Source organism: Grammomys surdaster, unplaced genomic scaffold (genome assembly GCF_004785775.1).
Source record: "Grammomys surdaster isolate TR1022 unplaced genomic scaffold, NIH_TR_1.0 233, whole genome shotgun sequence".
Classification (NCBI taxonomy): Eukaryota; Metazoa; Chordata; class Mammalia; order Rodentia; family Muridae; genus Grammomys; species Grammomys surdaster.
The window spans coordinates 101585-123904 of NW_021604678.1; the positions used below are offsets into that span (position 1 = coordinate 101585).

At 40.9% G+C, this 22320-nt stretch overlaps 1 protein-coding gene and 1 non-coding gene across 2 annotated transcripts in view; one reads left to right on the top strand and one right to left on the bottom strand.

Moving 5' to 3' along the window:
* Pkd2 (polycystin 2, transient receptor potential cation channel) overlaps positions 1-22320 on the bottom strand; it is a 38188-nt gene that overhangs the window by 12455 nt on the left and 3413 nt on the right. The window contains exons 2-9 of the mRNA XM_028773660.1: positions 16413-16526; positions 15862-15995; positions 14057-14307; positions 12766-12990; positions 9723-9951; positions 6015-6182; positions 3733-3914; positions 2369-2489 (exon numbers count right to left, since the gene is read on the bottom strand). Coding sequence (XP_028629493.1) covers positions 2369-2489; positions 3733-3914; positions 6015-6182; positions 9723-9951; positions 12766-12990; positions 14057-14307; positions 15862-15995; positions 16413-16526 — 1424 coding nt within the window. The remainder of the gene's footprint in view (positions 1-2368; positions 2490-3732; positions 3915-6014; positions 6183-9722; positions 9952-12765; positions 12991-14056; positions 14308-15861; positions 15996-16412; positions 16527-22320) is intronic.
* On the top strand, positions 19887-20015 carry LOC114626370. The gene has a single exon (XR_003712224.1).

Consider the following 22320-nt stretch of genomic DNA (forward strand, 5'->3'; position numbering starts at 1 on the left):
GTGTGGAGTTCTCCCCTGCAGGTATATATGTGTGGAGTTCATCCCTGCAGGTATATATGTGTCGAGTTCTCCCCTGCAGGCATGTGTGGCAATCATACCATCCCCATTTATTTCTTCATCCACCTTATGTATCAATAAGGGTCTTTCACTTGAACTCAGAGCTCCCTCATTCAGCTAGTTTAGCTAGCCAAATGTTCAAGGGATCCTGCCTTCACCTCCTAAGCTCTGGGATTATAGGCTGGTTCTCTTGACTGAGCCACATTTACGTGGAGGCTGAGAATGCACACTTGAGCCCTCAGGCTTGAACAGCAAGCACTTTACGCAGGAAGTCATCGCTATAACCCCTCGCTTTGTATTTATAAAACGGGAAAGGTAACACTGCACATGCAGGTTAATGGAACAATCAATGCTGTGCTCAGTCAGGTCATAATACATGATAGGTTCTAGTTGCTCATCATTACAGCTGCGGTTGTTTACAAATGTCTAGTTACTCTTCCTGACATTCCCTTCTCCAGTGGTAATGGATATTTCCAACAGTCTGCAGTACCTTCTCAGAGATCTGCAGCTAGTAAATCAGACCAACTTTCCATGTGCTGTCTGTCTACGTCTGGTAACAGTGGTTAGCTAACAGATATATTCAACTACGCCTGCTTTCCCCACAAGTCCGTGAAACCAGAGAAAGTCCAAGCCTTTTCCCTCATTCCACGGCTCCCTCTGCTGTGTAACACATAACCAAATGCTTAAACACTATAATCTACACTATATATTATGTGAGATATCTGTATAAGAATATAGTTGCTCCGGTAATATTTATCCAGTGACTCATGAATGAAAATTAAGACTTTTATTTTAGTGGCGAACTCTAAACCTCTATCAATTAAGGAAGACTATTGTGTAAGATTGAATATCAGAAATTAAAACAGAACATATACTGTATATAAACCCTCAGGTGTGTGCTCCACTACAAATAAACCCTCAGATGTATGCTTTATTAAACATACACCTCAGGTGTGTGCTCCACTACACATGAATTAAAAAGTGGATTCTATGAGATACCCAAAAAGTAGATATAGACAGTGGCAGATAAAGGCTTTTTAAAGGCAGTCTTAAAGACAAGAACTGAAAATGCTCATCTGTTCTCATGTCTGACTTAACAACAGGACTCTTCTACACAACCTTGGCGCTAGATGGCATCAGCTAGTGCAGCACAGAGATCCTGTCCTGTTAGGGCTTTTCAAACCATTACCGTGTGTTCTCACTGGTGATGGAGGTCATCTGAAGGGTCGGCTAAAGTATGCACTTGGCAGAGAGCCAGGTGCCACCAAACCCACAGTTCTAATCACATCAGAGAGCATGAAAGCCTTGGCAATCCTTCCTTTCCCTTAGTCTATAACAAGAGGTCAGTTAATGATATAAGTTAACACCCAGCCACTGTACTGGCAAAGAAGCAGGATGTGAATGCATGGACACGCAGAGTCACTCTGCCCTCTCGTCCCAGCAGTGGCTACCAAATACTTTGTGAACACCATTTGCTGAAACAGGAATACCTGGAGAGACCTTGTAGATGTGACACTGAGTTACTGAAATATAATTGTTCAAACTTCCAGAAAGAAAGATATGAAAGGATAATAGCATTCAGATGAAATATGCCTTCTCCCAAGTTAAGCTCGCTTCACTGCACATATTCTCAGTGGACAAGTAGAAGGAAGAAATGTGACAAAAAGAACAACTAGAACAAATCTTACTTAACTTAAAGCTAATGGTAACAGTTGTCCCAAATCAAGAGACTCAAAGGTATTTTAGGGAGCAATTCCTAATGACTGTTAGATTTACCTTTAAGTTTAATACATGCAGGTGTTTTTGTAGGTAGTACATAGGCCTGAGGACTATGAAAAAGTTGAAATAGTATCTTAATCTTGACAGGTGATAATTGGCCCAACCACAACTCTTGAGTTCCTATTTCTAAGTTGCTTTGTTAGTTCCTATCTTATCAAAGAAGAGAGAAATTCGAAGTCATAGCAAGACACTAAGAAGGCAAAAGTGACACGCTGCTGCAAAGGGAGGCAGCACTGCCTACCCCTGAAGCAAGCCACCATTTTGGTTACTTGATAAATTTGTACATTTTATAATTATTTTTACAGTCATTAGATACATATATCTAGATAAATGAAAAGACTATGGGAAAAATAAATTATCTTAAACCTGTAAATCAATGAAAAATGTTTTCTAGAATTAACATTTTTTTCTGTTTTTCATAGCTTTATTTGAAGTGATGGGTGATCAAGCATGAGAGAAGAGAGAAGGTGACTTATGAGCATAAAGTTTAAATCATCTCACTGTAAATATATATATATATATATATACATACCAAAAGAATGAAGAACATAAAGAACACAAATGTAGTAAAATAAAGTGGCCCCAAAACTCGGTTAGCTTCCTCGATCTCTGCAAAGTTGATATCACCCAAAATGATGCGGAACTGGGTGAAACTAGGAAAAGAAAACAACACAATCTAAAAGCAAACAGTGTCCGGTGGACTTGCACTTACTAAAGATGATTGATATGCTGGCATCGTTTGGGAAGTCTAAGAGAGCCACCCAAGAGTTAAAACCACTGAACTCTTTGGGAAAGCCTTATTACTTGTAGTGTCAATTGATGATGCCTTCTAGAATAATAACACAGTTTCATATCATAATACCATTTCTACTTAACATTAAATCTGATTATTAGATGATTTGTATATCAAGAAGACATGATTTGGGTAAAATCTAGCAACTCAGAAGCTTAATAATAGTCACACTTGGTCTGAAGCTAGACGTCTTTAAATAATAACAATGATAACTTGAAAGATGACCAAAATAGGGTTCAAAGATCCAGTATTTTCAGTCACTTAATGTGAGGTCATAGTGACTGGATATTGGCAGTGACATCATTTCCCTTCCTGCTAGATGTTGACAGTGACATCACTTCCCTCCCTTGCTTTCATCAATTAGCAAGAGTAACTGGGTTCCCTGCCGTAAAGCCGCATTAACTCCTGCTGTTATGATCTTCTCTTTCCCCAAACACTTGGTCACTTCTTTATGAATGGCATAGAACTGTAATTCAGGATATGGTAATTTGGTTTTGTTTTTGGTATATTTGGGAACACTGGGGGGGAAAATGATGATTTGTGAACTAGTTTTAGTTTCTTCCACAATGTTAGAAATATGTTATATCTCCTAGAAGTGGAGACCTAAGATACAGGCAGCAATATAAAACAGGAATGAAAATGCAGGCAAATTGCTTCCTTATGTCAGAGGCGAGGGTTAGGAGTAGAGAGGACAGAGCCTGGGGGTAACACCCAGGGCTGAGCATCCTGCTCATGTGTACCCCTCCCGCAACTGGCCATTTAAAACACATCCAAGCTGGATGTGGCAAACATCTTGACCTTTGGACTAGTGTTCTTCCCACAGTTCTTCCACTCTATCCCACTGCTTAAATGCTGCTTCCCTAAGAACCAACATCTCAAAACAGCTTGTTTTCTTTTGTAGAAAAATGTTTGCAGATGAGGTAACTTAATCTGCATTCTTAACATTTGTCAGTCAAATAGTGACAAGAAGAATATCTTGCTGTAAAGAATGCAGTGGCATCTCAGATTAAACCTATTTTTAAGACAACTTTTAAAAATTTATTATTGGACAATTTCACACATGTGTAGAAAACTCTTGTCTTCTTCATCTCATAGATACTTACATACATTCTTGGAAAGTACTGAAGTCATCGACCTGAGTGCCAAAGACAAGGTATGCCAACTGAGCATATGCCAAGAAGATGATGAAGAACATGATGGTGAAGCCAAAGAGGTCCTTGGCACATCTAGACATGGTTGTGGAGAGCTGGCTCATGGTCCTATTAAAGTTGATGAATTTGAAGAGCTGCAAAATGGGTACAAGTTCAGTAGATGAGTGAATGACACAATGTGGTCCACATATACAATGGAATTCTTCTACCATAAGAGGGAGTGGGATTGGCTACATGCTATGGCAAGGACTTTGAAAGCTAAGTGAAATATACCAGATGCAAAGCTTCCAACAGTGTAGGACTCCATTTGTTTGAGCCACCCTGAAGAGTCAAATTCACCAGGACAGGAAATAAAATGGAAAGTTAATGGGTCAGAATGCAGCATTTCCCATTGGGATTACAAAAAAATGTTTGACAGGGCACAGCAGTGACAAATACTACACTGTGCTGTGTGTCACAATTCTGAAGCGTGCATGTGAACCAGTGAAAGTGGATCTGTGTAACTTACATTTATCACAGTGAAAACAAGTAAGAGAGTAATGATTTACTTTTACTTCTTGCCTCTTTCAAGTCTGGGAATGCCTACCTTGCTATTCAAAAGTATTTGTTGAGTACATAGATCATGCTAGGTACATTGTTGTGTTCCTACCTCTTACTAGGTACCCTCCTCAATGGTGAGCTAAGCAAAGCTTCTGCCCCATTGTTTTCACATCTTACATCAAAGTTATAATATGATAAAAACACATTTACATGTGACTGATAAGTAAGTAATAATGTCCCCAAGAGGATTAAACTAAAATGAGGATGAGGGAGAACACTAGCAAAAAGTAAAATCAGAAAATACTTTTTGTGCATCATTTTCATGTACTGAGTACCACTCTGAAGGGGTAACTATGGGAAACTTTCTTGAATCTCCAGTGACTTTAATCCTGGTATTTTTATCCCCACATACCAGCCAGACTGGGAGACAGCTGAGCCTGCCTGTGAAGCCCACTGAGCACGTGGACAAGGACCTAAATGCAGCAGCTAAGACTATAGCTGACAGCTTAGGTGGCAGGTCAATGTATGCAGACCAAGATAGAAGGCTGTGAGCAGAGGACATAGTATCAGGCACAGTTCCTGTCTGGAAGAATCCAATGGTCATGTTTTTGGAGGCAAAGCAATAAATAAATGATAATAACTCATGCTACACATTAAGAGAGAACTCTCTAAAATCTCACTTAGTGGTCTTTTATAAGCTGTTTAATTTCTATATTGTTATGATCAATATTACTTATTAATGAAACTCCTATTTTAAATTCACTCATTTATTCTTCAGTGCTGGGACAGAACCCAGTGCCTTATAGGTACTAGGCAAGGCCTCTGTCACTGAGCAACTCCAACTCCTACTAATTTTATGATAAAGTTTAGTGTTGGTGATGAACTCTCTTGAACAAGCAATAAATGAATGAGAATGTGAAGAACGTAATGTGGTAATGTGGGTCAACACTCGGGGGGAGGGGGCGGGACATTCGGTGTCAACAATTCAGGAACACACATAAGCCTTTGGGTCAGGGCCTTCTCCAAAAGCTGCCTTTGAGAGCTTGCTGTGGTGGTCCTGATACAGTCACCATTAGCAACACACAGACTGTGACTGTTGGGTTGGAGAAAGTTTTTAGCTATGTTAAACTTCATTTAAATGTACACTGTACACAGAAACAGGGGCTATGTTTGCACAGCACAACCACAGAACCTGAGTTTGGAGCTGCATCAAAATGACTAAGCTTTTCTATATCTCCAGAATTCGGGATCAATGTCCTGAGATGCCTCAGGATCTATGCAGGGAGGGAGTGGAAAAGAAACCACTCAGATGAGCTTCTGAAGCCACCCTGGTGGGGGGCAGGGCTTCCTCTGGCTTCCCAGGAAGACGCGGTCATTTTCTTAAGTGCTTCCTGCTACAGCATCTCTCTTTTGTAGCCTGATTTTGTTCTGAGTTCATTTCCCAAACACACTAACCCACATCCCATGAAATGCTGACCTCTAGAGTATCCCGGAAGGCAAATCGTTTCTTACATAGTAAAAGGAAAGTTCACAGAAGCCCCCATCTACATGACTGTAAACTATGCAGCAAACTTATCTGGCCATTTCAATCAACCAAAAAAGGCAAATTTATGTCTTTCAACAACGTGTGTGACTTACATTAATAATAATAATAAATATATGCATATATATATTAAGAATGTGTCATAAGTTACCTTAATCCAGACCAAAAATACCATGACAGCAGCTATATTGTTGAACTGTATTTGCCAGTATGCCACATGCTCAAAGTTGGGGAAAGAATTTTGATCTTCGAGAAACTGTAGCAACCCCTCTGCATTTGACATTCGGTAAATGTTAATCACCATAGCTACTATGGACAACTGGAAGACAAAAGAGTTATATTTATCACATCACTTTAGAAATAGACAATCTACCTTAAAATGTCTAATTTTTTTCTACTGGTGGATTGATTAGAGGACTGACTATATTACTCAGCCAACAGCAACAAACAACAGCCATCAGCTCAAAATGGGTAAATTTGTACAAATGTGCAAAATGTACAGCCTGCATTTCCTTAAGAACAGAAATCAACCAAGTACAGGTGTGCAGGCACATACACAGATTATACAGCGGAGATTACACAAAACCAAGCTCAAATTCAGAAGGGAAAGACTTCTGTCCAGCTGCCAATGATAGATGAAGAGACAGACTCTTGTTTTTCCATGCAGGAAGGCTTCCTGGTGAGCACTGAACACCCTCCTGCTGGAGCTCAAATTCTCTTTTGGCTCTTGGATACTTTAAATTACCTTGTACTGAGACTCAGTTGAAAGGGGTGAGTCAGCAAATCCAACAATAATCTTTTATCCAAATCCCAGTAAATTTATCATCCAGTCAAGACATTTTAAATACAAACAAAAAACCCAAAACACCACCAACAAACAAAAACCACTATAAAGGTCAACTTTCTTTGTCTTCTTCCAAAATAGGGAATGAGAAGGAAACGATCTCCGCATTTTTCTTTGTTATTCTCATTTCTATCTACAATAGACCTTCCTTCCCAAACCAGAATATGACCTTTAGGAGGGCAGAGGGTTGGGCTGTGCTCTGTGTCCCTGTGTCTCTAAGGCCTAAAGCACTGTCAGGTGCCTGTTAGGGTAGCTTTGTTGAATAAATGATTTATTTTCACCAGGAAAGCTAAGCCATAAACATTATTTAAATTTAGACTTCTAAAGTATCTTTTTTAAATCTGGCTAGGACAAATGGTGAGTCAATGACACAAGCCAGGATGTGTCAGTGTATTTGCTAGAGAAAAACACAGGAAAATACAGGGAGCAATTGCAAAGGGATTTTGAGATGCTGGGCTCTAGGCAAACTTAAATTTCAGCTTAATAAAACAAAAGCCCTCTTTCCCATTCTTTCAGAGGTTTGCTAACCTAGGGGAGCAGGTGGAGCAAGAGAGAAGGTCTTCCTTCTCCTTAGGCAGCAAAAGCTTCAAAGGAGACATGGGATGATCTTGATTGAGTCCTGGCAACACTAAGGTTAATCTAAAGTTAACAGTCACAGGAAACAAGTCTTCAAAGGGATGCTTGCAAAATGCTGTGGCTATTGGGCCAAAAAACCACCCTGGACTCTATACCAGCAAGTAGTAGCCCAGGATCTCCAAAGTGGATGCAGTTCACTGGTGTATGAGGAGAAAACCTAACAATGTAAGGGTGTGTGTGTGTGTGTGTGTGTGTGTGTGTGTGTGTGTGTGTGTCTTAGTGTGTGCCTTTGTGTGTGTGTGTGTGTGTGTCTATGTATGTCTTTATGTGTGTATGTGTGTGTGTCTGCATCTCTCTCTCTCTCTCTCTCTCTCTCTCTCTCTCTCTCTCTGTGTGTGTGTGTGTGTGTGTGTGTTTAGAAAAGCAATGTTTGAACAATAAGCAAATAGGTTTGATATGAAATATGAACATGAACCATTGCATTATAATACTACATACACTTTGCTTCATAGACTTTAAAAATATTTTTGTAACATGAAGTACTCATGTTTACAATTTACATAGTAAATAGAAATATACACAAATGTTAAAAACTAGATTTCTAATAATTTGTATGTTTTTAATTCTATGCAGATCATTGTTTTTATAGCTATACCTGTTATACCTACATATACACCACAATTGATGAATCCATTCAATAAATTAGAGTACATAGTTAACCTCATCACTGATCTCCATTCAAGATTAAAAATGTTCAATGCTGACTAGTTTCAGTAACATGGACATTATTTGGTGAAGGAACATCTGTAATTAATTGCTATATAGCATTTACTTTTTGACATATGTATATGTATATAAAATTATGTATGTACCTTGGAGTTCCAAATATTGTTTCCTAGAATATTTTTAATGTATGTGGTATATTCTCTGCCATCTCTGACTACAGAAACATTCTGAAAAATAATCGCTACACTTGTCTCTCTTGCTTGCCTTAGCACTGATTGTCTTTGTAACATTGCTTGGTATCAACACTTTAGTACTAAACGGCTCAAGTAGTTACCTTGAGTTGTATGAACTGTGTGATGTTACAAGAACACAGGAAGGGTGGGAGGCAGCAGCATCTGCAGGGTTGGAGATTGAACACATTCTGAGGGTACTCTTATGTCAAGTGGAAGTAGTTTCTGAAGTGCACATGCACATGCCTCAGTTAGGCAGGGGCAAAGCCAATGAGAGGCAGTGTAAGGAATTAACACTCGTTCTCCTATGAGAAGTAGTTGGAAACGTGCCAAGCACACACTGGGCTCTACAGTTGAAGCCATTTTACTATTATTCCTATCACTGCTGCTAATACAGTTCCTATTATTATATTATAATTACTATATTACATATTATATTATAGTTATTATATGTTATAATATTATTCCTATCATTACTTCCATGCAGTTTATGTTCTCATGATTCCTCCCCACGTCTTAAGTTTTTGTTCTTTTACACATAAATAACATGTTCTGTAATACCTGATAAAGATTTGATAAATGTTTCACAAACACCAAGTAATTTTTGAATCTGACAGGAAAAGACTACTGCCAAAGAAGACACTCAGAGGAGAGAGAAAGCTCATTAGTGAGTGCAGTACTCTCAAGACTCCAGAGAGCTGCCAGGAAGGAGGAGGCAGTGGTACACATGGATGAGCAATGCGTGGGGCACAGCTATGTAAAAAGAATGCTTAAACACATGGCAAGTAGGCACACAGTCATGAACCTAAAGATGCAAGAAGACAGAAGTCTATATGCTCCTGAAAAAGGAAAATCTTATAAATCTCATTTTTACACCAAGGACTCTGAAAAGAAGCAACGCATGTGACTAATAGATAGGGTTTAAGTTTTGTTCCCTCTGTACTTTGTGATATAGGAGTTCCAAACTATAGGAGGTTTTCTGTATCATACAAAAATTTGCAGGCTGTTTATTCTTGTCATAATTTGACACTTAAAGTATAAAGTAATTTTCACTCGTAGAAAAGTATTATTAAAAAATAAAAACCCCTCACATTTCATCCTACAAATCTTATATGCCATACTAAACATAGAAATTTGGGTATTTTTGCTACTTAATGACTGTCTTGTTACAAAAACAAAGATGAAAATAGAGTAAGTAAATAACAAAAATAAAGTACTTAAGTTAATTTTAATTATTTATTTGTGTGACTAAGTCAGAGCTCAATAAAAATATCCCCACTATAAACAGGTAGGTTTCCATACAAAATGAGAGGAGAAAAAAAGTGTGACACCAAAGTTAGTATGAAAGAAAAATTTTAGGTTTTCTACTAGAAATATCAAGATCTTCAACACTGAGATTGAAGATTACAAATTAACAAGTTCTTAGAATACAGAAAGGAAAGGAGGGAGAAATCGGAGAAGTTGATATTTTTCTCCAACCTACCACAACAATCACAACATCCAGACAATTCCAGAAACTCCTGAAATAGTTCAGTCTGTGAATCCGAATTTCCAATATCTCTTCCACCACATAGTAAAGGATAAAGAAACAAAAGATAATCTCACAGGCTGCCAGGAAGAAATCAAAGGCTGTGACGTAGTGGATCAGTTTTACAGGCTGAAACTGCCAAGAGGGCACCACGCCACCCGTTGCTGGGAACTCAACCAATAACCTGCATTGCAAAAAAAAAAAAAATTAAATTAACAATGTAAGATAGAATCCAGAAAAGAAGTACATCTGTTCAGTCCCTGTACTATGAGGTGAAAACCACTGCCTGAGGTTACTACAAGCTGGAGAAGAGGTCATTTTGATCCTCAGCACCAGTTTCATGTTCACAGGAGCATGTGCTTAGAAGCCAGAGTTCTAAGGCCTCCAATCCTGCAGGTCCCTTCCTTTCACTCTCCTGGTCTTCAAACTGCTTAAACTAAGTGTGCGTGGGGACCTCTCTCTCTCTCTCTCTCTCTCTTTCTCTCTCTCTCTCTCTCTCTCTCTCTCTCTCTCTCTCTCTCTCTGTATATATGTGTCTGTATGTGTCTATGTGTGTATGTGTGTGTATGTATTATGTGTGCTTCTGCGTGTCTGTGTGTGTTTGAGTATGTATGTGTGTTGTTGTGTCTGTCTATACTTGTGTGTCTGTATTCTGTGTTGTGTGTGCATCTGTCTCTGTGTGTATGTATGTGTGTGTTTGTGTCTGTGTGTGCCTGTGTATGTATGTGTGTGTGTTTCTATGTGCCTGTATTGTATCTGTGTGTTCATGTATGTCTCTGTATATGTGTTTGTATGTCTGTATGTATATTTAACAAATGGCTCATCAACAAACCAGTCTTTGTAGGATCTCCATTAAATGCAGCCATTCTGCTAGACAAGGGAAGAACTAGAGAGATACAGTAAGCCACAGAGAAACATGTAGGGTCTATGTGAAAAGTGAAAAGTAACTAACCCTATCCCCAGACCAGCTCATTCATTCAGTAACTAAGTAACATCTAATTATCTCTTCAGTTATCTCAGACACTCCATACTCACCTGCTGTCCAGAACAGGACTGTCTGTGGTTTACATTCACAAGTTAACACTGTTTTTTACTGCATTCCTAACTGAACTGGGGGCTTTTCTTGCCAAATTCCACTGTGCAGTTGTCACACTGAGAAAGTTCAGTGTTTCAATAATGAAAACTATCTTCCACATAACTAAAACGAGAGTCATTAACTCTGTAGTTTCAAAAGCCATCAGTCATGTGTCTGGTATCACAGTGTTCTTCATTAGAGGACAGTGGTCAAACCCAGAACCCAAGCTTCTAAAACACATACTGGATCCAGCAATGACAGAGTCAAAGTCAAAGTCAGGACTCTGAAAGATGGGAATTTCTCTTCACCAGTTTGCTATCTCATGGCAAGCACCAGTGGCAGCCAGAATGATACTAAAAGCATTGAACCCATTCCAGCCTTTGTGAAACAAGAGGTAGGCAAGTGGCCCCTGTATGTCAGAGCATCTCTGTCCCGCTGAACCTCTGCACTTGTTATCTACTCCTGGGACCTTAGAAAGAAGTAGAGCAATTGCCCTGACAGTGCCGTCTTTGAATGTGGGAAAAAAATTTAAAAATACTGGAGACATTCTGCAATTAAATATTTTCTAGACTGCCAGAGTTGCCTGCTGTACTGGCTGGTTTTGTGTGTCAACTTAACACTAGCTGGAATTATCACAGAGAAAGGAGCCTCCCTTGAGGAAATGCCTCCATGAGATCCAGTTGTAAGGCATTTTCTCAATTAGTGAGCAAGTGTGGGAGGGTCCACTGTGGGTGGTACCATCCCTGGGCTGGTAATCCTGGGTTCTCTAAGAAAGCAAGCTGAGCAAGGCAGGAGGAAGCAAGCCAGTAAGTAACATCCCTCCATGGCCTCTGCATCAGCTCCTGCTTCCTGACTTGCTTGAGTTCCAGTCCTGACTTCCTTTGGTGATGAACAGCAGTGTGGAAGTGTAAGCTGAATAAACCCTTTCCTCCCCAACTTGCTTCTTGGTCACGACGTTTTGTGCAGGAATAGAAACCCTAATGGTAGTTACAATAAATTCTCACTCATTTCTAATAAGATCTATTTGATTTTAAGGTGGTATGTTCAGCAAAAGTTGCTAAGTACAAATATAGGCAAAATCTAATTGCCTGTTAAATCAGAGCTGTATTTAATGTGAAAATTATTACAAAACACTAATGTTATGAGAATGTGTCCTTACTGCCTGTAGGAATGTATGTGCAGAGTCCCAGTGTGAGTGGTCTGGGGTGCTGCTGTTGTGGTATCTAGGGTGAACACCGACTAACTCTTACCTTGTTCAGCTCTTTTATTTTAAACAGCACTAACTGTTTACTATATAAATATACATGGTTTATTTCATTTGTTTTTCACTGCTGAGTGTAGGCTTTTCCAGTGCTTTTTGTTTAGTTTTCTGGCATAACCAAACAAGCTAAAATAGTTCATGGTGTCCATATATCCAAGAGCAGTGTGCTGAATGCTTGAGATACACCGGCAGAAGCTTTGCCCACAGTTTCCAACAGTGGTCCTGGCAGCAATGTCACAGTCTATGGGGCAAACCTGATGCACCTTTTACAAGTCTCACCCATGGAAGTGGGAACACTCAGAGTGAGGAGCCAAGGTTTGGTACAAGAGAACTTGGTGATAGAGGACAAACACCCTTAGAGTGGCTGAATAGTTAACAACAAGCAAACCAAGAACAAAAACGTCCTACATTCCTTTCACCTGGTAGGGTCTAGGAACGGGATAAGCTTGACCAGAGTTAAGGTTCTTTCCAAGTCCTGATACGGCAGGTTCTTACATCCCTCCTCCAAATACTCTCCTCCCCAGGCCTGCAGCCTGGTCTCAGCCTTGATTCTTAGTCCCTCCTTCCGTCACCTTCAAGATGTGTTTTCCTAGTCCACCTCTAGAAATAGATGTGCAGATAACTACCCAAAGATAGGAGGGCGGCAAGCTGGTAATACACACCTGATCACACAGAACAGGTTAATGTTTGCATTATACACTGAGAAGTCAATGAAAGCTGCCCGTGTGCCCCGGTCCAGCCAGAAGTTCTTCCTGAGGCCAGCAAGCTGGGCAGCTGTTTCCTCCCTGGTTCTAGACAGATCCAGGTAGTAACCTGCTCCACTGTAAGATGCAATGATGCCCCAGTGACTGCTTCCATTCAGCTCCTTCTCACTTGTGTAGATCCACCTAATTAAAAATAAAAACCACAGATCAAACTCGTGAAAAGCTGGTCAGAACCAGGAAGATGACTGGTGCTGGGATAAAGTCTATGTCCAAGTGGTGTGCTTGGAATGCTACTCCACAGTTATTTTCTTAGCGAATCCTCAGTTATTGGCCGCAGTTTGGTAACAAGGCCCCTGAGGATTAGTAAATTTGATTTATTGCTCTATGTGGTTAAGCTTGAGTCTAGAGCCTACACTAGACCTGTTCACAGAGCCTATGCCACCATGTACCCCACCATGCCCTGTCTGGAGATGATGCAATGTTTACATTCCTCAAAAGCTGCAATAAAAACTGTAGCCAAGAGAGACTATCCACTCAGTCACTCACTGTCTCCCTTGTTTCTGATGACAGGAGATGACACCTGACTTAGAGGTGTTCTGTAAGGAGAAATGAGATGTATTTATGAACAGGGTGTGCATGTGTGCATGTGTTCATGTGTGTCACATGCATACAGGTACCACAGGGGCCAAAAGAGGGCATCAGATCATCCCCTGGCACTGGAGTTATAGGTGGTTGTGAGACACCCAATGGGGTACTGGGACTCAAACCTGTATCCTCTGTGAGAACAGTGAGTGCTCTTAACCACTGAACCATCTCTTCAGCACCCCTAAATCTGCAATTTAAACAATTATACCCTAAACAAAAATATTTGTAACAACTACTAAAACAATTTATAGGACAATCTTATTTGTCCTATAAAAATAATACTGAAGCATCTTAATATCTCGAGAAGCTTTTTCTTGGGCTATATGGTGAACAAGTCAGTCATTTTGAAATAGGCAACAGAAACAAGAAGTTCAGAAAAAACAAGGAGCAAAGGTCAACTTGACCCAGGCATGCTGGGGGCACCATTTTGGTAAAATTGTCTGAGAATGAATAAATGAAAAATGATCTCCTCACACTGGGCATACACACACATATGTCACAGATATGCACTGGACATACATCACAGAGCCTGCTACTCAGCTGTCTGAGAACGGATGGATGAAAAGTGAACGCCATACATTGGGCATACATCATAGATACGCACGCAGTTCCGTTCCGCAGTCCAAATGGAGCCCTGTCCTCACTGCTGACAGAGTAGACATCATAGCACTCTTTAATTTCATCTCTCAGGTCCTGAGGGATGGAGCAGGATCCGTTTCTGACTCGGAGTTGGCGTAGACGCGGTACTCCTAGCAGCAGGTTCTCATAGAAAATAAAGCTTCGATTGTCAGCTTGAGTGTAGTTGCTGGTCTGTGCCTTCCAGTACAGCCCATCCAGAAAGGAGCCTTCCGTGAACTGCAACGAAAGGTTTTGAATAGGTTCCATACTCAGGCTGGCTGACTTCTACGTGGATCACATGAGCATGCAGAAGTACTAAGGCAGGCCATGTTGTCAGAAAGACTTGGGTTTGTATCTGGCTGTTATTTGCCAGGGCAAGGCCTTGTGTAGGATTCCCTAAGCTGGGTTCCTATATTTGGAAAATTCATCCTTTGTGTGGTCAGCACCTGACACAGTATCAATGTAGTCTGATTTCTGTGCTGGGACTATCAACTGAGATGAGTGTGTGTTATAAATATAGAAAGATCATTAACTTTGCTTTCCCTTAGAAACACAGCATCGCACATAAACAGAGCTCCAGAGTAGAAAGCTAAGACTGCCAATTAATTGCCTCTTGTACTGAATCTTTTTTCTACCTGGATAATTTTGCTACATGTGGAGTCCTTCAACCCCACCCCTCCTCTTTGCCACTTAGAATTTATTAACATGGAATGGCACATGTGAGAAGCTTTATGTTTGTACAAAAGGCTCTTCATCTAGGGAGAACAGATGTAACCATTTCTCCATGTATTACCAGGGTACCCACAGGAACCTGCCCCACAGATCTAGGGAAAGGTCAAGATGGAGCAACTGTGGCTCGTATGTGTCACATATCAAAAGCTGCAGTGGCTCAGCATTCTCTGTTTGGAATCAAGGCCTCTGCTCTCCGGGTTTTAGTAAGAATACTGTACATTATTTCTCTGGGGAGAAGCAATAACTTCCTTTTCCATTTCTTCTACAGCCTTCCCCGATTCTGAGTACCACATCATTTGATAGGTAAGGTGTGATATTTTACTACTATGACTCTTGAGGATTTACAGTGCTTTATTAAAAGTAACTAAAACCAACCTACCACTTAGCACTGGCTCAGCATGGCCTCAGTGTTACTCACTGCTCAATGTCTGCAAGTTGAAGCTTAGAACTGGAAAAGAGAATGGGCTGAATTTTACAGTAGCAGACCTTTGAAATAATGTGTCCAGGTCTTATTAGGTAGTTCGTAGATCTGAGGAGGGTGGGGAGGATTACGCCACTGCCAACAAAGACACAAATCACAAAAAGTAAAGCAGTGTGTGACATCCAAACTTCTACTTGGGACTTGTGTCACAGGACAGTTCTCAGTCATCGTTTACAGACTCATAGATGACTTGAGAGAACAATAGGCTATGAAGAAGCAGTTGTCATACAAAAAGCAAAAAACAAACAAAAAAACAAAACAAAACAAAAACCAGGTCTTTTCTTCTCTAGCCATGTGACCACGCACACCCTGAATCTCACTTGCCTTGTTTACAAACAGGGGCCCACACACTGTATTAGTATGCACTAGATAAGATCATTATAGGAATTAAATAAAGGGTGTAAAACATTCAGTTTCCGTAAAGAACTTGCAGTGTTCTCCATGAATACTGAAAGGAACAGGAACTCTAAATAACTTAATATAACTCACAACTCCTGAAGATACTTACGGGTTGAACTTATGATACCAAATCAATAATTCTCAGAGACAAGGACATACTTCTAGTCATTCATAAATACCTTCCAGAAGTCCTCCATGGAAGAAAGAGTTTTAAAGTTGGTTTTCTCTGTTTCAGACACTGGGGTGTCTATGAAAAGCTGTGACAGTGTCCGAGTGTAGTAGTACACGTTAGAGCTCATCATGCCGTAGGTCACTGGAAGACACATCGTATCAACTGAGCATCAGGAGGGATGAGCACACATTGCTGCTCACAGTATCCACACTCCCAGTAGGTGGACATTTTAGGTAATGTTACATAAGGCCAGCTCCCTCCCTCCCTTCTCCTACCAATACTGTAGGTTATCCCATCTCTGTTTATATAAGAAATGTGTAGCAAGGTGGCTCAATAAAAAAGGCACATATCACTTATCACTCCTGGCAACCTGAGTCTGATTCCCGAAACTCTTGTAAAGAAGAGATTCCCAAAGGTTGTCCTTTGACCTCCATATCTACACCTCCATGGCTGCTTCTGTGTACACATCATACATAACGATAATTTTTGAGAATTAAACAAATGTCTCTTCACCCATGACTATGACATTTCCACAAGAGGGGCAGACAGCGTACTCACAGATGCACAAGACTATGAGAAAAAAGAGGTAAGTGACCAGCTCCCTTAACACGCTTTTCAGGTATTTCTCTCGGTTAGCGGTGCTCTCTTCCATGAGTCTTGTTCCCCAGAGACCTTGAACATAACAAAAAACAAAAAACAAGGTCATCTCTCTTATAAAATGTCACAGGTAGCAAAAGGAAAACGGTATTAATAATAAACGCCTTCTTGAGTGTAATATGGGCACATAAGAATATGTATGTGACTCAGAAGTGATTTAGCAGGAACACTTTTTATTGACTATATGCCATACACCATCATTTTTTGTAACTTCCAGGACCACTAGCAAATATCTTTAAATGCTTAGGAGGATGGGAAAGACAGGCAATTTAAAAGATTTAGCAACTGTGCACCTCACATATTCCTGCTTGGTAAAGGATATACCTGGCACCTCCCACTAAGCCTAGCTAAGAAGGTTGTGTGACTACTGAGCAACCACCTCTGAGCTCACCACAATGCAAACCCGAGTTGTTGCATCATTCCAATGTGGAAACATCTATGGAGCTTCTAGCACAGCGGCAGAAAGGCTGCTCTGCACTTGTGTCTGTCCTATAAGAAACACCGTGGCAACTGACTACGCTTATCCTGTTTAAGCTTAACAGGCTTTTCAAAGCACCGATTAATATGCTTTAAAATTAACAGCAACAGCCCATGCAGCCCCTCTGTTTTTATTTTTGGGAAAAACTACGATCAGACGCCATGTTTTACATTTTACCAGATGGAAAGGGTTGGGTTGGTGAAGTAAAGATGATGACATAACCCTCAGAGAGCTTGCTGGAGAGATTCAGCCAGCAGGCAACAAGGCGGCTGTCCAAACCCCGGTTAGGGAATGGTGTGGTCAAGCCTCATTGCTGGCTTCCTGTGATGGCCTTAATATCTTCTGCAAAACATCAGCTTCTCAGTCTTTCCTCAGTCTTAGAGTAAGTTCGTTATTAACAGACAGGAATCTGGCTCCACATGTTACCTCTGGTGTTCATTTACCCTCTTTATTAACCTAACGCAGACCACACTTGAGCCATGAACAAGCCACAGAGAGAAAACCGGAACAGCGTAAGGTCTTTCCCATTGAGGAAATGAGCCTATTGGTAATAGCGATATTCTTTCTGGGGCCTTACCACGACACCAGAGCCCCGCTCTATGAAATTTAGATATCCCACTTTCTTTGTTTTAAAAAAAAATCAGCATCTAAATTCAAGGACACTTGTGTTACACATCACGGGTTTCATACTCTGAAAGCTGAACACAGTTTACGGTCAGCCTGTCACTGCCAAAGTCTGGATTTGTCAGGGAATTACTCACTCGGCAGAAATGCAGCATGTGAAATGTTTACTCATTGAAACTCTGTCATATTAAAGAATTTTTATAAATTTAGATGACATGAAAAATTACAACTCAGGATAACAGCAGCAGCTGAAGATCAGGCTCAGTAAGTAGCCTCAGGTACAACCTGACATTATCTTTGGGTAGAGTTCTTCTGGAGGCCAGCCTACAGTGGACATGTGGAGACTGCTAATCTCTTAAGCATCTTTCCTGATGTATGGTCAGTGATTTTATTCTTTCCAGTGGTTTACAGACAGCCACACACTAAAAAATAGATATAATTTCATACAAAAGGTATTCTCAGACCTTTAAATAAAAGCAGATGAAAACAATGACAAATTTTTCCTAAGCCAAATTTGCAAATGAATTGTGGCAATTTAATTCAAGCCCCTAAGAGGAGATTAGAAAGTAACACCCCTATTTGTATTTCTATAAACTATTACATATTCATTTTTTCTAAATTACTCTACCTACCTCCTAAAAATTAAATATTCACAATCTTTAATATTTTTCCCCACTGGGTATATGCAGAGATGTGTCTTAGGAGACAGAGACCCCTTCGGTATCACGGTCCTGTTGTAGACTACTTCCGGTGTTCATGAGATGACAAGCAGGAGTGACTTAAGGTGCACATTGCATGTGCTCAGATTCATATGACCCAGGTGAAGGTTCTTCTTTTTCTTTCTCTAGAAACTTCTTCCTATTTGAGCAAACAATTTAATGTCTGTCTCAAAGTTGGCCCTACTCTTATCCTTCTTCACATGGAGTTGGATCTGTAATTATTGCGTTTTAGGTTTTGAGAGAGGATCTTACTGTGTAGCTCAGTCTGACCTTGAACTTGAAATGATTCTCCTGCCTCTGCCTCTTAAGTGCTGAGAATACAGGCATACATCACCACACCAAGCCTGGTTCTGTAATTCTAATAATTTCTGTCTTTGATCTAGGCCCACAGCATCACAGCCTGTATGCTGACTTGCAATTTTGGTCACCCTTTCCCTATATCAGCTCCCTCCCTCTTGACCCCAACTTACTGAATCCGCTACATTCCTCCGTCTGGCATATGATCACACCAGCCTTGTCTGGAGTCTCTATTACTCCAAATACCTGCAGGAAAGTGTGCCAGCTCCCTAATGCAACACTTAGGGTCTGCTTAGCCTTGTTGCCACTCCTTGTTCTTTGCCAGAATCCCCTCCCTCTTCAAAATGTAGCTCACTCTGAACCCCTATGGAGACCTTTACTGCCCTCTTCAGGTAGAGATAGCTTACCTCTTCCCTGAGTTCCTGCCACACCCAAGACACAAACCATAATCACTTATCTACAGCTGTTTCACCTGCTAGACTCAGAATGAGAGCCTCTTGAAATGTGAGACCTGTATTTATTACCCATCTGGGCATTCTCAGAACTTATCACAGAGGCTATGCCCAACAAGCTTATTGACTGCATGAATTGTGTTACTAGAGCAACTTCTTTACAACTAACACAGCCTAGAGGGCAAAGGCAGGATGATGTGAGAAAAGAAAAAGAAAGAGGTTAAGGAAGGAAGTGTGTATTAAAACCACAGGGACATTCTCTATGTCGCTATGCGGGAGCACAGACACAAACAGAGGCAAGAGGACAGCCTCGGGAGACTGTGCCGTTACTATCCACCTTGGTTTTCAGAGAGTCGCTCTTACTGGCCTGGGACTTGCCAAATGAGTTAGACAACCAGCACTGTCTTGGTGATTGGGCTGCAAACACAGGTCATCATACACTCAACTCTTTAAATATGGGTTCTGGGGACCAAACATAGAACTTTGCTATCTCCCTAGCCCAAGGGAAAGTTCCAGTAGCCAAATGTGAAGGGGAGAAAAGAAAGAAAGAAAGAAAGAAAGAAAGAAAGAAAGAAAGAAAGGAAGGAAGGAAGGAAGGAAGGAAGGAAGGAAGGAAGGAAGGAAGGAAGGAAGGAAGGAAGAGAGAGAGAGAAAGAGACAGAGAGAAAGAGGGAGGGAAGGAGGAAAGGAAGGAAGGAAGAGAGGAAGGAAGGAAGGAAGGAAGGAAGGAAGGAAGGAAGGAAGGAAGGAAGGAGAGGGAGGAAAGAAGGGAGGAAGGAAGAAAGGAAGGAAGGAAGAAAGAAGGAGCCCCTCTTCCTATCAGGTGTGGGGGTCCTTCTGCTCCTCAGCTGGGGCTGAAGGCCAAGATTGGCCCTCAGATATCCTTGTTAATATTACTGTGACCTCGAAGTCTTGTTTCCTGCCCAGGTCATAATTGAATGCTGGGAATCCCTTGGCCTCTATCAGACAGACTGAGCTGAATCAGGCCAGTGCCTTCAGTGGCAGTACTGAGGGGGAAGACTCTGGCTGCCCTTAGGTACCATCCAGTTTTGGAGAATTATGCCTATCCTCCGTGGCCACCACTGACAAAAATACATGTACACCACCCACAAGATTATGGGCCACAGTGACACCTCTGAGTGAAGGTGTGCTGTACCCCTCTATCATTCTGGCTGAAACATGGCTCTGGTCCTTAGGGAGATTCCATCTGGAGTGACAACTGACATACAGGGACGAGAAAACACTAGAAAGGATCACCCTAGGCAAGTCACCTGGGAGGGCAGCCTGCCTGTCAGCGTAGCTATATCTCTGAGCACTGTTCCACACAGTATCCTTGAGGGGTAGACAGTAAGGAAGAGTGGAGAGTAGATTCTGAAGAATGAGGGCCACAGATCCCACGGTGAGATCAGACTCCACACTCAGGACACTGGCTGTAAGTATCAGTCTGAATGATGACCCTGGCTACCCACAAGGCCGAGCCTAGGACTTGTCTCTGGAGGACTTTCTATATTAAGGGGCTTCCTTCACAAACTGACAAGTAATTATTTTGGAAAAGCTCCAAAGATCTCAAAAAAGTTCCAGGGAGCTGAGCATGGTATTATTACAGCTGTAATTCTAGTACCTACATCCTGGAGGGATGAAGCAGGGCATGGACAGTCCCAGGCCACTTGTGCCGTGAGTCCTTGTCTCAAATGACCAAAATATGTGTGTGTGTGTGTGTGTGTGTGTGTCTGTGTGTGTGTCTGTGAATATGATCAAAACACATTGTATGCGTGTAAGAAATTCTCACATAATAAAAATATTATACTTAAATAAAAAATCATATCCATCAACTAAGAAATGGATAAGCAAAATTAATATATATAGACAATGGGCCAGTCATCTGTAAGAACAAAGTCAAGGTGCACTGTGTTACAGGGAGGAGCCTTGAAAATATACTATGTGAAATGAGCCAGATACAGCAGCCCAAATCCTGATTTCACTTGGGTTTATATGGATGACAAAAAGGTTTGAAAAAGATAGTTAAGTAGAACCACACTGTTATAAATGTATCTGCATTCATGTAACTGTGGCCAAAATGCTAAATTTGATGTTGCACATACTTTGGAAAAATTTTGAAAAAGAAAGTAGGTGCTCTCACTTTAGATAAATCAGGAATTTGGACACACAGGGTGATTGATATGGCTGATCCTAAGTGTCCTGAAAAAAAAAAATTTATAAAGTTAAAACATCTGACTGAAGTTAGGTGTGAGCACTGCAGCTATCTGTCAGAGCAAAAATAGCCTGGACTCCGAGGCCTGTACTTAAATCCTAGTTCTATTATTTAATAGTTGTGGCCATGGAGAAGTCATTTAAGCTATTAAAAGCCTCGCTTCCCTCATCAGGAAGATGGTGGTGAAGATAGCTTCTGATATAGGGGGCACCCTAAGAATTAAACAAACTATATCCATAAAAGGGCTTCCAGAGTGCCAAGCACAGAGAGAAATTCATCGTCACCTAAGAAATTAGGGTTAGGTTTCTCAACCTCTACACTGCTGACACGACGGGTGAGATGACACGCTCCAGCGGAGGACGAGGTTGCCCTAGGTACTCCAAGATACTAGTACAATTCTTCCCTTCTATCTGGTATTTGGCAGGTGTAACTCTACTATCTCCTGGGGTTACAAAAGCCCATTCATACATTCAGATACCTCTACATATCCCTTAAGGGGCAAAGGTTCCTCTGTGTCCTCTTGAAAACCTCACATTTAGGATAATGCTATACTGGTGATGGAGTAAAAATGGATCCAAAGATTCAAAACAGGCCAAATTAATCAGTCCCTGCACACAGATGATCATGAGCTACAAGTAAGAACTGAGGATCAGGAGTAGCACTTTGGTGTGGTACTGTTTGGTATAGCCGCATTCAGACATTTATCATCCTCAATAACCTTTCTAATAACTGAATACACTCCTCTGTAGACATCAAAAGGAAAGGCAGGAGAAATGCAAGTTATATATGAGATAAAGTAATGACAGTCATTTATCAAACAGTACATGACAGTACCAAGCTCTGAATATTTTAGGAGAAAGAAAAGTAGCCCTCTCATTCATTTGAGCCCTAGCAATATGTGACAGAGATTGCTAACTGTGAACATGTGGCTACACTGTATCATTTGTTATGTGTACTTACATCATATTTGTTATGTGTATTAACAATTTGCCAATGCAGCAGGAGTTGAAGTGATGAGTGTTACTTC